General features: G+C 42.5%; 1 protein-coding gene across 3 annotated transcripts; it reads left to right on the top strand.

Moving 5' to 3' along the window:
- Positions 1–576: 576 nt before the first annotated feature.
- Positions 577–9,946, top strand: LOC109778775 (uncharacterized). Of its 3 annotated transcripts, none has more exons than XM_020337354.4 (13): positions 577–1,356; positions 2,103–2,175; positions 2,246–2,302; positions 2,700–2,755; positions 3,754–3,967; positions 6,792–6,878; positions 6,991–7,065; positions 7,147–7,227; positions 8,116–8,180; positions 8,546–8,762; positions 8,956–9,044; positions 9,298–9,412; positions 9,640–9,946. In XM_020337354.4, exons 1-13 carry the CDS (start codon positions 755–757, stop codon positions 9,688–9,690), a joined length of 1,782 nt encoding a protein of 593 aa, XP_020192943.1. In that variant the 5' UTR covers positions 577–754; the 3' UTR covers positions 9,691–9,946. The 3 variants fall into 3 exon arrangements, with proteins under 3 accessions (XP_020192943.1, XP_040257407.1, XP_040257408.1); XM_040401473.2 differs by lacking the exon at positions 577–1,356 and adding an exon at positions 3,406–3,465; XM_040401474.3 differs by lacking the exons at positions 577–1,356; positions 2,103–2,175; positions 2,246–2,302 and adding exons at positions 3,406–3,465; positions 3,550–3,675 and having other exon boundaries at positions 2,694–2,755.
- The last annotated feature ends 2,464 nt before the right edge of the window (positions 9,947–12,410 follow it).

Below are 12,410 nucleotides of genomic sequence, written 5' to 3'. Positions count from 1 at the left end.
ATCATCTTTCAGATGCCGTTAATGCAGTCCACAATCTGCATCCACCCCTGGACTACTTTCCAAGCTCCGCGCCGACGCTGGAGCAAATGTTGTCGCAACGATGAAGCCTGAGGCCACAGGTCAATGCCGCCGCCGCCACGCCGTCCTTGAACGGACTCATTTTTAATCCATCCCCAACAAAAGGACCCATTGCCTCGTCGGGGAAGGATCTAAAGATACTTTATACACGCTACCATCGCCGCCACCGAAGCGAACACGATGGCGACCTAGAAACCTAACTTACTAGAGCCTAAAAATGATTCACATGCGTGGATCCGACTACCCCCTCACCATCGATGACCAAAGTTGTCGGCGGAGGGGAGCCGCCAAAGGACGGCGACAGAGAAGGGTCTTGTGGCGATAAGGCAAGATCGACCTTCCTTTGTTTAAGAGGAAGAAAGAAAAGCTGCAAGAAAATACTTACCTTTGTTTCTTGAAAATGCTCTAATTGCCCTTATGAAACACACATTTAGCAAATTAAAACTGACCCATTCTATTGAAATAGAAGTATAGAACCATGCCATTCCATTTCACGAACCAAACAGACCTTACAGGAGTAGCGTATACAAATTTTGATAGTGGCTTGTGAATTCGTGGCAAAGACTAGCGGCGGCCCAATCTCTAGGGTTCTTTTGTAGCTTTTGTTTCCCTCGTTCCTCTCGCGGAGTCGCCGTCTAGGGTTTCCGCTTCCTCCCCCATCCACTCCCTCACCGCCATGGACTTTGACGAGTACGACTACTTGGAGAAGGCAGTCGAGCCCTCCGTTCCTTCAACCAACGGCGGGGGTGAGAAGGACCGCAGCTCGCGCCGCCGCTCCTCCACCGCCGGCGGCGGCGGTCGCGACCAAGAGGAGCGCGGATCGAAGCGTCCTCGCTCGGGAGAAGACCGCGAGCGGCACCGCAGCGGCCGTGAGCACCGCGACCGGGAAGACGGGAAGGAGAAGGTCGACCGGGAGAAGGTTAGGGAGAAGGACGAGGGCCGCGACCGCGAGAAGGTTAGGGAGAAGGACGGGGGCCGCAGCCGCGAGAAGGTTAGGGAGAAGGATGAGAGCCGCGACCCTGAGAAGGTTAGGGAGAAGGAAGAGGGCCGGGACCGAGAGAAAGTTAGGGAGAAGGATGGCAGCCGCGACCGTGAGAAGGTTAGGGAAAAGGAGCGGGAGGGCAGGGACAAGCTAATGGAGAGGGAAAATGGGAGGGAACGGAGGAGCCGTAGCCGCTCAGAGCGCCGCCGCGGGGAGGAGGAGGAGATGGTGAGGGAGCTCCAGCGGGAGCGTGAACGCAGCGACCGCCACCGTGACTACAGAGACCGTGATTTCAGGTACAAACTTGTGAATTCCCCTAGAACTATCGCTCTTGGAATGTCGAGGTTAATTTTCTAGGCAGAAATGCTTTGGCTCTGTTTGGAACACAGCAAATTTTCCGAGATCACCGTAGGATTTAAATGGTGTGCTGTGAAATTCCTCTGACATACTCTGATTTTTTTGTTCCAGACAATGAGCGTATTTTATCCATGTGAGATTTTTTTTACTCATATTTGTTTGTGTTAGATAAAAGATTATGTGGTGTAATGAGCGGAGATGATTCAGTGCTCTTGATTTGTCTTTTTCTTCTTCTGCAGAAGCCTAGTAGTTTATGCTAACTCTGTTATACATACAGATGGAACATAGTAACCTTACAGTGCACAAATCTCCAGTGATTCTGTAGCTGCTAAATGTTTCCTGTAGTGTACACTTCTTATCCTCTAGGTTTGTTAGGTTTAAATATTGAACATTAATATGGGACTCACAGATACAAAGTGCTAGAGCTTTCTTCAGATGGTTTCAGCAATGAGTCTGACTCGTGATATCAGGTCATGAATTTGTAACATTTTTCTTGTGAAATATTGACAACTTGGAATGGGCTGCTAATGCCTTGGGCTCTCTAAGATAGTTAAATATTTTTCGCATGGGGATTTCTGACTAGTAATGACAATGCCGTCTGGGTTTACAATTTCTATTTGTTGCTACTTGATGTTTGTTATGCTGCTCTCTCTTTTGCTGAAGCTACTTATTTTTGTGTGTGCAGGCGTAAGAAAGATGATGGTACAGAACCAGAAGTTGACCCAGAAAGAGATCAAAGGACTGTATTTGCCTTCCAGGTTAGCCTCACAAGCAAAAATATCATGTTGCTGTTTTTTCATTAAGTTAATGTTGTCAGCATTACTGCAGCTATCGTTGAAGGCAGATGAAAGGGATGTCTATGAGTTCTTCTCAAGAGCAGGGAAGGTGATGCAAATTATCTACACCACATTGCATTCTAATTTGAAAACTTTTCCTTCTCACAGGAGTATGATGCTGTGGATTTCTATTGCTGTGTTTTAGTGAATTCGAACTGTTCTGTTCTCAAGCTGATGAATGGAACTTTATTAATGTTATACTGAACTAGTGACTGACTTTTGGAATATCAATGTTCACATGGTGAAACTGTCCTGCATAAAGATAACTCGTTCTTTAGTAAACACCTCCTATTTTGTGCTTCTGCTTAAGTAATGAACCATGTCTTGCAAGCATGTGATTATCATTTGTTAGCAGTAATTTGCAGTAGTCATTGATCCTTTACTTGCACAGTAAGCTTTCTAGCATAAATTTGGTTTAGTTATCTGAGTCTTTTTTCTCTGTGTAGGTTCGTGATGTCCGCCTTATCATGGACCGAAACTCGCGGCGTTCCAAAGGAGTTGGGTTAGTTCCAACACCTGTTTGTTGTGATGTATATTCAAACCCTGAATGGTTTTGCAAGAATATAGATATCTTGTTCAGAACTATTTCGCCTGCAGATGATTGAACCAACAACATATTTAAATTTTGGTTTCCTACCATATATAGTCAAATCGCGAATGCTTATCAAGCTCCCTGCCAGTAACATGCACAACTCCAGAAAATAAGTCAGTATGCACGGCACTAGAAAAGGGGAAAATGGAGCTGAGCATATATAATCACCATTCAGTTGGTTGAGATTGATGGTGCTCTGAGATGCAATCATCATGTAGTATATTTTATTGTTTGTTCCTACCATGTTTGCACAAGTTAGGGTTGCTTCCAAACTGATGATACACTGCATATTACATATGTAGTTACTAGGACTTTGACAGTACCCTTTGCCTAAATTTTTTTTTTGGAAATTAGGGATGCATTATGATAATATATATTTTCTAGGAAATATAGCTGTTTGGTATCTGTTTTTGTTGCTTGCCAATTAGAATTTAGATCTTGTCATATAATTTGTTTTCCATCTGTCTCTGGCTGTATGATTATATGAGCATTTTTCTGAAGTTCATATTTGATTTTTTTTCCTTGGGGAACATTTTTCATCAGTTTGTCATACTCAACAGGATTGCACACTGAAATATTTGTAGTTTGGTCTACCTGCTGGGATTATCGGCACTTTACAAGTAAGATGGAATATAGATCATTCTGATGCTGTCAGCAATCTAGGGCAGTTTGATTCCAGAGTATTTGACAAAAACTTGGTGCAGGTTCTTAGGATAATACGGGGGCAACCAAGAACCAAGTTCGAAAATTGCCTACTCACAAAAATTGATCAAAATTTCCAAAATACTCTGAAGCTTATGAAAAATTCTAACATATATAGCTCATTTAAGGTCTACTTTCTATGACAGGTAAAATATCTTTCGTTGAATACTCTAATATCTGTAGTAATGATCTGCCTAAATTGACAGGTACATCGAGTTCTATGATGTCATGTCTGTTCCAATGGCAATTGCTCTGACTGGTCAGCCGCTTCTAGGGCAAGCAGTAATGGTTAAGCCATCAGAGGCCGAAAAGAACTTAGCTCAGTCAAATGCGACATCTGGTGGAGCAGCTTCAGGTGGAGCAAGAAAGCTGTATGTTGGCAACCTTCATTCCAATATCACCGAGGACCAATTGAGACAGGTCAACCACCTAGTCTTCTTGTATTTAATGCTAATAGTATTATTATTCACTTCCTGTATTTTGTTCATTTAAATAATGTTCTGCAGAGGCAGATAAGAAAAAGAAAGTTGTATCAATAGAATACTAGAATCAGTAAGCAATTCTCGCATCATTTTCCTCTAATCCGTTATATGTACAAAGTGCTTCATCTTAATAAAGTTATTTACTTGATTAATTAGTAGTTAGACTAAATAATAATGTCATGGAAAGTGCCCTAAGGCCCCAATATATTTGTAAACATCTCTCAAATGTTGACATATATATTTTTGGAATTGGCTCAGCCCCTTCCCATTTACAAACATAACAGAAATACAACAGTCTGAAGAGGTTGAAGAAAGGGAAAAGGAAGAATGAGTTCAACGCACTGACAGGAAATCCACCATCCGTGACCGCAGTTGAATCATGCGCCGCGGGGCGAAAACCTGTCTGCACAACACACTAACCTAAGCAGTTCCAACAAAACATAGTTAAGACCATTAGTACACAGGCTTATCAACCACACCAAGTGGTGAACACAGTTTTCGAAAGGAGTTTTAGGCCATTTAAGTTCAAACTCTGTTACGACAGTGCCAAATGGCCCAGCTAACAGCCGCGAATCCTTGTATAAACCTTCTCATGCCCAGGTAAAAAAGAATAAATCCAAGAGAAGTATTGATACATATTGTTAGGGCAAAGATTAGTGCCCGAAACAGCACGCACTGCTCTCCAGAGCACTCTTGCATGTGGACACAAAAAGAATAAATGCTGGGAAGTATCCTGTTCTTTGCAGAAAGAACACCTGGGATTGCCAGGCCAGTTTCTGCTACTAATACCATCTGTGGCCAGCAAAGCATCTTGTGATAGCCACCTACTGAAGATTTGTTTTTTGAAGGGAACTTCAGAATTCCAAATCCATCCATAATCACAACCTGCTAGAGAGCTTTCCAGCCAGACAGATTGCGTGGAGAATTTGCTACTAGATCCCAAAGACCAGTAAATGACATCAGGATTAGTAGATAAATTCAAATTTCTCACAATCCCTCACCTTACTCTACTCTGCTAAAAGCTCAGGAGAGAGCCACCTACTGAAGAAGGTGCTAACATCCTCATTGAAACTTTCCTGCACAGTACAGTCAGAATAGTTGTAAACACCAAACATTTGGGGATACTGTTCACACAAAGGTGTCAAGTTTTCCAACTGATGTGTTCAACTCTGTTATTAATACCCTTAATTGCATATTAGCAGAGGTTTATATACTTGGACCAATAAGAAGGCTTATATATTTACCAATAAGCAGGCTCACCCTACTTTACAGAAGCTGGACAGGATTCTTATGTCCTGTGATTGGGAAAGTTTATTTCTTTTGGTTAATGGCAGAAAGTTAACTAAAAATACTTGGGGGTAATTGTAACATTGGCCACTTCCCTATGAAGTACTTGGGGGTAACTGTTGATGATGTGGTTTTGCCATTCCCTGACCTTTTGGCTAATTGTAACATTGGCCACTTTTCTATGAAGTACTTGGGGATAACTGTGCTGCATTAAGGAATAGTGACTGGGAATTCATTGTCAACAAATTCCTGTTGAGATGTGATGCCTGGGATGGGAATACTGTAACTATGGCTGGGAGGACTGTACTTCTCAATGCTGCTCTTACTAGTATTGAATGGTGCATATATTTGTTTTTTTTCTCAACTGTGCCTCAAAATTTGAAAATCCCCACCAACAACACAAGGGGTATCAGTGCCATTACAGAATTGAGCCATCTCAGTCAGAAATTCTATGTTAAACTCAGCATGAGCAGTGCTATACACATTCTATAAAGCCCGTTTAACTTTCCTTTCTAACAGGATATAATTTCCAATTTTTTATTTTTTCACACCACACAAAAAGACCACCAGATGGAATCCTTTCCCAGGAAAAACTATCATTAAAATCAACTTTCCTGAAATAACTGGCTAGGAAAATTTTCTTCATAGTTTCTTTCAAACATAAGAAATCAAGGGAATGATCACCAACAAGACCAGAGAGGCAGGAAGTCATTCCCTTCTTGCCTGCCCCACTGTAATTCCAAAATAGCCCCATCATTTTTTATTAGGATGTGTTTTCTGTTGCCTTGTATTTCTGCCAGGAGGATGGGCAGCATTAGCCAGCATATCCTGTTGCATAGCAATGTATTTCTGATTTCTAGTCAAAGGTCTAGAAATCACAAAATTACTTTTATTTCTTTTCCTCCCAGATTTCACGACAGTAAAATTATCCTCATCTACAATCTTATCAGATCCCCAACTCATATCTACAGGAGTTTCCTTCCCTTACCATTTATAATAAACATCCCATTCCCATTTCATCCACAGAATCCATGCCAATACGCAAGTAGCATTAGCCCTAGTTTTCCCCCCAATTCTCTAAGCACATCCACACAGGCAATGCAATGTTGACATCTAGACCACTGCTTGGGCTTGAAGCACCGTGCAGGGCTACCGCGGAGCCGGCGTGCCTAAAAGTACTCTTCATCTTGCGCAAAGCAATTTCTGTTAAGACACGCTGATCGTCTGAAATAAACTAAAGAAAAATGATGGTCTAACCCATTGTTACTCACTTGAAGTGAGATTTATTTCAAGGTGTTAAAGAAAGAGTCGGACCTGCTGTGGAATCGTTCTTTAATCTCTACTCACTGCCACCATATGATATACCTGTAGAATTTCTGTTGTGGTTCCTTGCAGAATAGGTCTCCAAATCCACTTTCTGAATTATGTTTTATATTAAATTCACGTAGTCTGTTATAACGAGTTTGCTTTTTCAGGTCTTTGAACCATTTGGGCAAGTGGAGCTTGTCCAGCTGCCTGTAGATCCACTCACTGGGCTATGCAAAGGTTTTGGTTTCATTCAGGTAAGTAGCGATATATTGACATATTCTCGTGCAGCTCTTCTCTTGGATATATATATTCCCATTAAGCTGCTGCCAGGACTCTTAATTTCTCATTGATACTTGCATCATGCAGTTTGCACGGCTTGAAGATGCAAAAGCTGCTCAGAGTTTAAATGGCCAACTTGATATTGCTGGGAGAGTAATAAAGGTAACTTATTGATATGTGCTGTGTTGCTCCCGAAAGAGTTTTAAGACATACTCAGCTGACAATTTGTATTATTTCAACCAGGTCTCAGCTGTTACTGATCAGGGTGGTGTGCAACTTGGCACAACTACTGGAGATTTAGATGATGATGAAGGTGGAGGCTTGGTGGGTTTCTTGTTTCCACACTACAAACTTTATTCCTGCGGGCTTTCGTGTCTTTTCTTGTTTTCTTTTCTGTTCGTACTTCCCCAAAAGGCAGGGTTATATATGGGACTTGTATGATGGGGCTTCTCTTATCTCTGACTTGTTTTTTCCTTCCCCAATAGGTAGTGTCATATAGGAAATTCGTTATTTTTGCAGATGGTTTCAACCTTGCAGAGAATATTCTTCTCAGTCATTTGTACGAAGGGACATATGGTACATATTTGTGCCTTGGTCACTTCACTTGCTCATTCTCCAGTGGCCACTTAGTTCATGTGGGGAGGTCGAGAGACTTTGTGTAGCTAAATTCGTTTGTAGGTAGCCCCTTCAGTGAATATAGTCACTTCACGTGCTTATTCTCTTGTCCACTAAGCCTACAACTCAAAATTCAGGTGGGGAGGTTGAGAGGCTTTGTGTTATTCGTTAGTAGGTAGCCCCTTCAGTGAATATAATAAAATATTTTGAGATACTGATGTCATTTTTTTTGTCATACCACTGTCATGAGCAAATGCAACCTTGCTAAGCATTATGTTGGGTAGCAAGTCTGATCTATTAGTACTGTATTTCATGAGATTGGTCCTTGAAAATGGCGAGGGTGTCCCTTCTCAGTTCTCTACTTTAACCTGTAGTTTCTTTTGAAAACTTCTTTTTTTATAATACTAGCGTGAAGCATCTTCTGATTTTCTTGATTTGGTCTATTTCTTAAATTGTATTGCTTCTGTTTTTGCTGTATCCTTGGCTATAAATGCTGCTTAGTGGCTCTGATATCTGGATGTACTATTATGCTCTTATCACCTATTATGCTTTCCTGTCAAATATTATGTGTATTCATTGTGTACTCAACTTATGCAGGCATTAAATGCAAGCTCTAGAGCCCTTCTGATGCGGAAATTGGACCGCAGTGGCACTGCAACCAGGTACTGCTACTGTGTTAGTTTTTGCTCTGTGCTTCTATGAATGTGGTGGCAGATAATGCACAGCTATTATATGTATACATATATATTGGTTGAAACATACATCTGAGCTTTATTTGAAGATATTAATCTCAACAAAATCTTTTCCCTATCTGAGATGGTCCTTTTGCTGGCTGTAGCTGTTGTCCCGCATGATAATGAACGATGAATAGCATGTCAGGGGAACGATTGTTTGTGCACCAAATGTTATTTTACTTGTAGCATTTGATTGTTAGTTTATGCCACTATGGTTTTGGGCAGAATCATCCTATGTACGGTTTATAGGATCTTGCACTTCATGTCCTTTAATCTTATTTTTGTGTCTGCAGCTTAACTGGTGGCATTGGTGCTCCTGGATTGAACACTTCTGTTGGATTGCCCGCTGCTGCATCAATGCTTGGTGCTCCTCTGACAGCTGCTTCTCTTCTTGTACAGCCTGTTGGAGCAATTCCAGGGGCACCTCTTCCTATCATCTCTCAATCTGCTGATATTGGTACACCTACTGAATTCCTATTGCTGAAGAACATGTTTGACCCAGCAGTGGAGGTATCTCATCTTTTCATATTTTTTCGTTCATCTCTATTTGTCTATTTTATAGGTGCTTGCCCGTCTTTGTTCAGCTGGTTAAAATTATTATTATTCTTTGTGCCAATTGTTACTTTCTTTCACTTGTATTATTACTTCCTGTTTACATTTGAGTTTCTGACTAACCTGATTGAAAATTTTCTTTTCCTTGCAGACGGATCCTGATTTTGATTTGGATATTAGAGATGATGTGCAAGACGAATGTTCGAAGTTTGGTGTAGTGAAGCATATTTTTGTTGACAAGTAAGTCGTTTGTTTTTTAAACCCTGATGGTATGCCCTTTTATTTCAACTTGTTATCCACACATGTTATCAATGGTTGTTATAAGCAAGGATAACAAAGTTGGCAGTAACCAACTTGGTATGGACTTGTAAAATGTATTGGTTTTTAAGGAGCTGGTTCATACTGAATACTACCAGAAAGAATGTTTCACACATACTAGTAGTGCTGTCCTGACTTGCATCCACTTTTAACATCCCCTCACTGTTTGGTACAGGCATACCGCCGGCTTTGTGTACCTGCATTTTGATAGCGCAACAGCAGCAGCAAGTGCGCAACGATCACTTCACGGCCGATGGTTTGCTGGAAAGATGATTACGGCAACCTTTATGGTAGCACATCTTATCTTCTACTCCCTCCGTTCACTTTTATAAGATGTTTTGGAAATTTCAATATGGACTACATACGGACTGAAATGAGTGAATAAACACACCAAAACACATCTATATACATCCGATTCAGAAAAAAGTTCGAACATCTTATATTTGTGAATGGAGGGTGTATTTGTGTACTATGCTCTTGTCGCTCATTTGGGTTAAAATGTTGTTTTCTTTTCCAGACAGCACAACAGTATGAAATGAAGTTCCCAGACCGCGCAGCTATGGAATGAAATTCACAAAGCAGACCAGTTATATCTGGTGATGGACCTAGGGCTGTTAAACGGTTCCAATTGAAGTTGTGAAGTCTTGAGTGTAGTAACCCTGTTAGTTATTGTTTCTTGTAACATTATGAAGACTAGAGGCATGTTTGGGCAGTTGCATCTTTTGTGATAATTGGAGATTTCTTCATTTTCTTTGTAGCAGTATATGGAAATGCTGGATTTTTTCCTATGCCATATAAAAAAGGTGATGTATAACATGGTTAAAGCATTTGAGTATTCCTTTTATGTTCTAATGATAACTAAGATAATTTGGGGACCCTGAACCGATGAAAAAAAGTGGATCCTCCCCTATCTACTCTCTATCTATGGTCCATGGCCTATTAGAAGTACGAGGTGTTATCCTTACTGACAGAAAAAGATTGTGTTCAAGTTAGGCCCTGTTTGATTCATAAGTTCTAAGACTTTTTTTAGTCCCAATTAAAAAGTCCCTAGTTTCTAAAAAGTCCTTGTTTGTTTTCAGGGATTAAAGGGACTATATTATCTTTAGTATACAGAAAAATAACAACCAAACAACACTATGGGTGGCGGGCCAATAGGTGCAGCGAGGGGTATTGTTGGAAAAGTCTTAAAAATGACTCTTCTTGAGAGTCTTCTTCATTTAGTTTCAAAAAACAACTTTTAGTCTCTAATAGTCCCTCCTGTTTGGTTAAAAAGTCTCTAAAAAAGACTTTTTCTAGTCCCTACATCAAAAAGTCTCTAGAAACAAACACCCCCTTAGATTACTTCGTCCGTCTGAACTAAGAAATACGAAAAGCGCATGTACGGCACTGTTGTTATAAAGTGCATGCAGCTCTTTCCCACCTCAGACGTCGGTTCCTTGTTTTTTTCCTCCTGAAAATGTCATATTGTCGTCAATTGGCATAATTTTTGGAGGGAAAACGTTTAATATCCACCGGTTGGAAACAGCGAAATGTAAGCCCTGTCCAGCGATCGACATGCGTCCATGGTCCCACACGCTGCTTAGCATTTGCCTTACCCCCCAACCCCACGCAGGAAGCCACGACCACACATTTTTCCTGCCGCATCGTCGTCTTCTCCTTCCTCTAGATCAGGCCAACATCAGCCACCGCTGTCGTAAACTTTGCTCCCCGTTCGTTGTTGCTCTGCCCGCTGATGCAGAGCAAAAAGGGAACGACCACTGCTCGCCGCTATTTTTCTGGTATAGGGAGTGATGTGGGGTGTGTGTGTGTGAATCGAAACTAAAAAAAATTGCAGCCCACGACCCCTTATAAACGACCTCCTTGACAATTATCTTTGTGTATGGATCATCCATATATACAACTAACATATTTAATCAGGAAATACATGTTATCAATTAGGGGCATTTTTTTAAAGAAACGTCTAATTAGTAAATTAACAGAGATCCTCTTACATGCTTAATTAATAGGCTGTTAGGTTGTAATCCAGAGAAAAGAATGAACCAGCTGCGAGGGATATTGTATGTCGACGTACCTTTCAAACGGAGCTTTAGATCATGAACAAATGGAGCCTTAGATCATGAACACATACACGACGGACTCAATGACATACGGCTCAATAGAGCGGTTAAGACCATGGAGAAGCTGGAAGCAACTTGGTCCTTGCGGGGTCTCCTAGCGCCACCAGGGCCGGCAAACGGAAGCAGTGCCTGGTGGTTGGTTGCCGGGCGGGTGGGATTGGAGGTGCAGCGAGCCATTGAGTGGCGGCAAGAAACCCTAGCTCCTAGCGATGGGAGATCGATTTTGGATTAGATCAACGTACAGAGTTCGAAACAATCAAACTTGTAGGCCTCCTGCTCACCGGTGGTCAGAATGGGCAGATGGGCCACTATTTGGGCTTGGCTTGCATGGTCTACTGATTAAACATTACTTTTGGGCTGAATTGCTAATTAAGTTGTAATTATCTCTGGCCAATTAGCGCATATAACATAAGATACTAGTACTATGGCCCGTGAGACATTGAGGGGGGCCGATCGTTGGGGGGTGTCTAGCCCCTGCTCGCCCCCCTGTCTCCGCCCCTGGATGCAACGGGGCCGCGTGGTGCTACAATGGGAGCGCTCGCCACCGCTCGCCGGAGCCGCAATGGAACGCTAGCCGGTGCTACAATGGAGCGGGCTTTGCTGTCGGCGGCGCGACAAGTCGAGTACGACGACGCTACAATGGAGCGGGCGCTGCTTCCGGCGGCGTGACGACGGATCTGCAATGGAGCGGGCGCTGCTGCCATCTAGACGCGACAGGTCAAGGACGACAGGGCTGCTGTCGGAGGCGCTATGGAGTGGGCGGCGGCGGCGGTTGTGCTGCGAGGAGGGCCACCTTCGTGCTCACACGTCCGAGTGTTGCAGCGACACGGGGACGAAGCAGCAGTGGCACTCAGCGAGGCGTTGACCAAATCTGACGGCCATGTTGCGTCCAGATCACAATGATCGGACGACTCACGAGGCGGTTTAAGTTTCACACTTATTAGCCGACTGATTGGTAGTAGTCGAGGGTGCTCTAAAGCTACTTGCTAGAGCACTGACATTTTTCCCTCTTGTTGCTCTTCCTGCTCGCACAGCCATCGCAGCACCGCCTTTGACCACTTTTGGCTAATCACCGGTCCCCGTCAACGACTCTATTGATGCCGCCTTCGTGTTCCACTCCATCGGTAGTTAGATCCCGTGATTTTAGTGTTTGTTGCGCCTTCTCTGCCTA

This window comes from Aegilops tauschii, chromosome 1 (assembly GCF_002575655.3).
Source record: "Aegilops tauschii subsp. strangulata cultivar AL8/78 chromosome 1, Aet v6.0, whole genome shotgun sequence".
NCBI lineage: Eukaryota > Viridiplantae > Streptophyta > Magnoliopsida > Poales > Poaceae > Aegilops > Aegilops tauschii.
This window is presented reverse-complemented; position numbering and strand designations above follow the sequence as displayed.

Coding starts and splice junctions, on each gene's coding strand:
- LOC109778775 (XM_020337354.4), top strand. CDS start 755: ATGGACTTTGACGAGTACGACTACTTGGAGAAGGCAGTCGAGCCCTCC. Junction 3,968..6,791: donor CCGAGGACCAATTGAGACAG/GTCAACCACCTA, acceptor TTGCTTTTTCAG/GTCTTTGAACCATTTGGGCA. Junction 7,228..8,115: donor ATGATGAAGGTGGAGGCTTG/GTGGGTTTCTTG, acceptor CAACTTATGCAG/GCATTAAATGCAAGCTCTAG.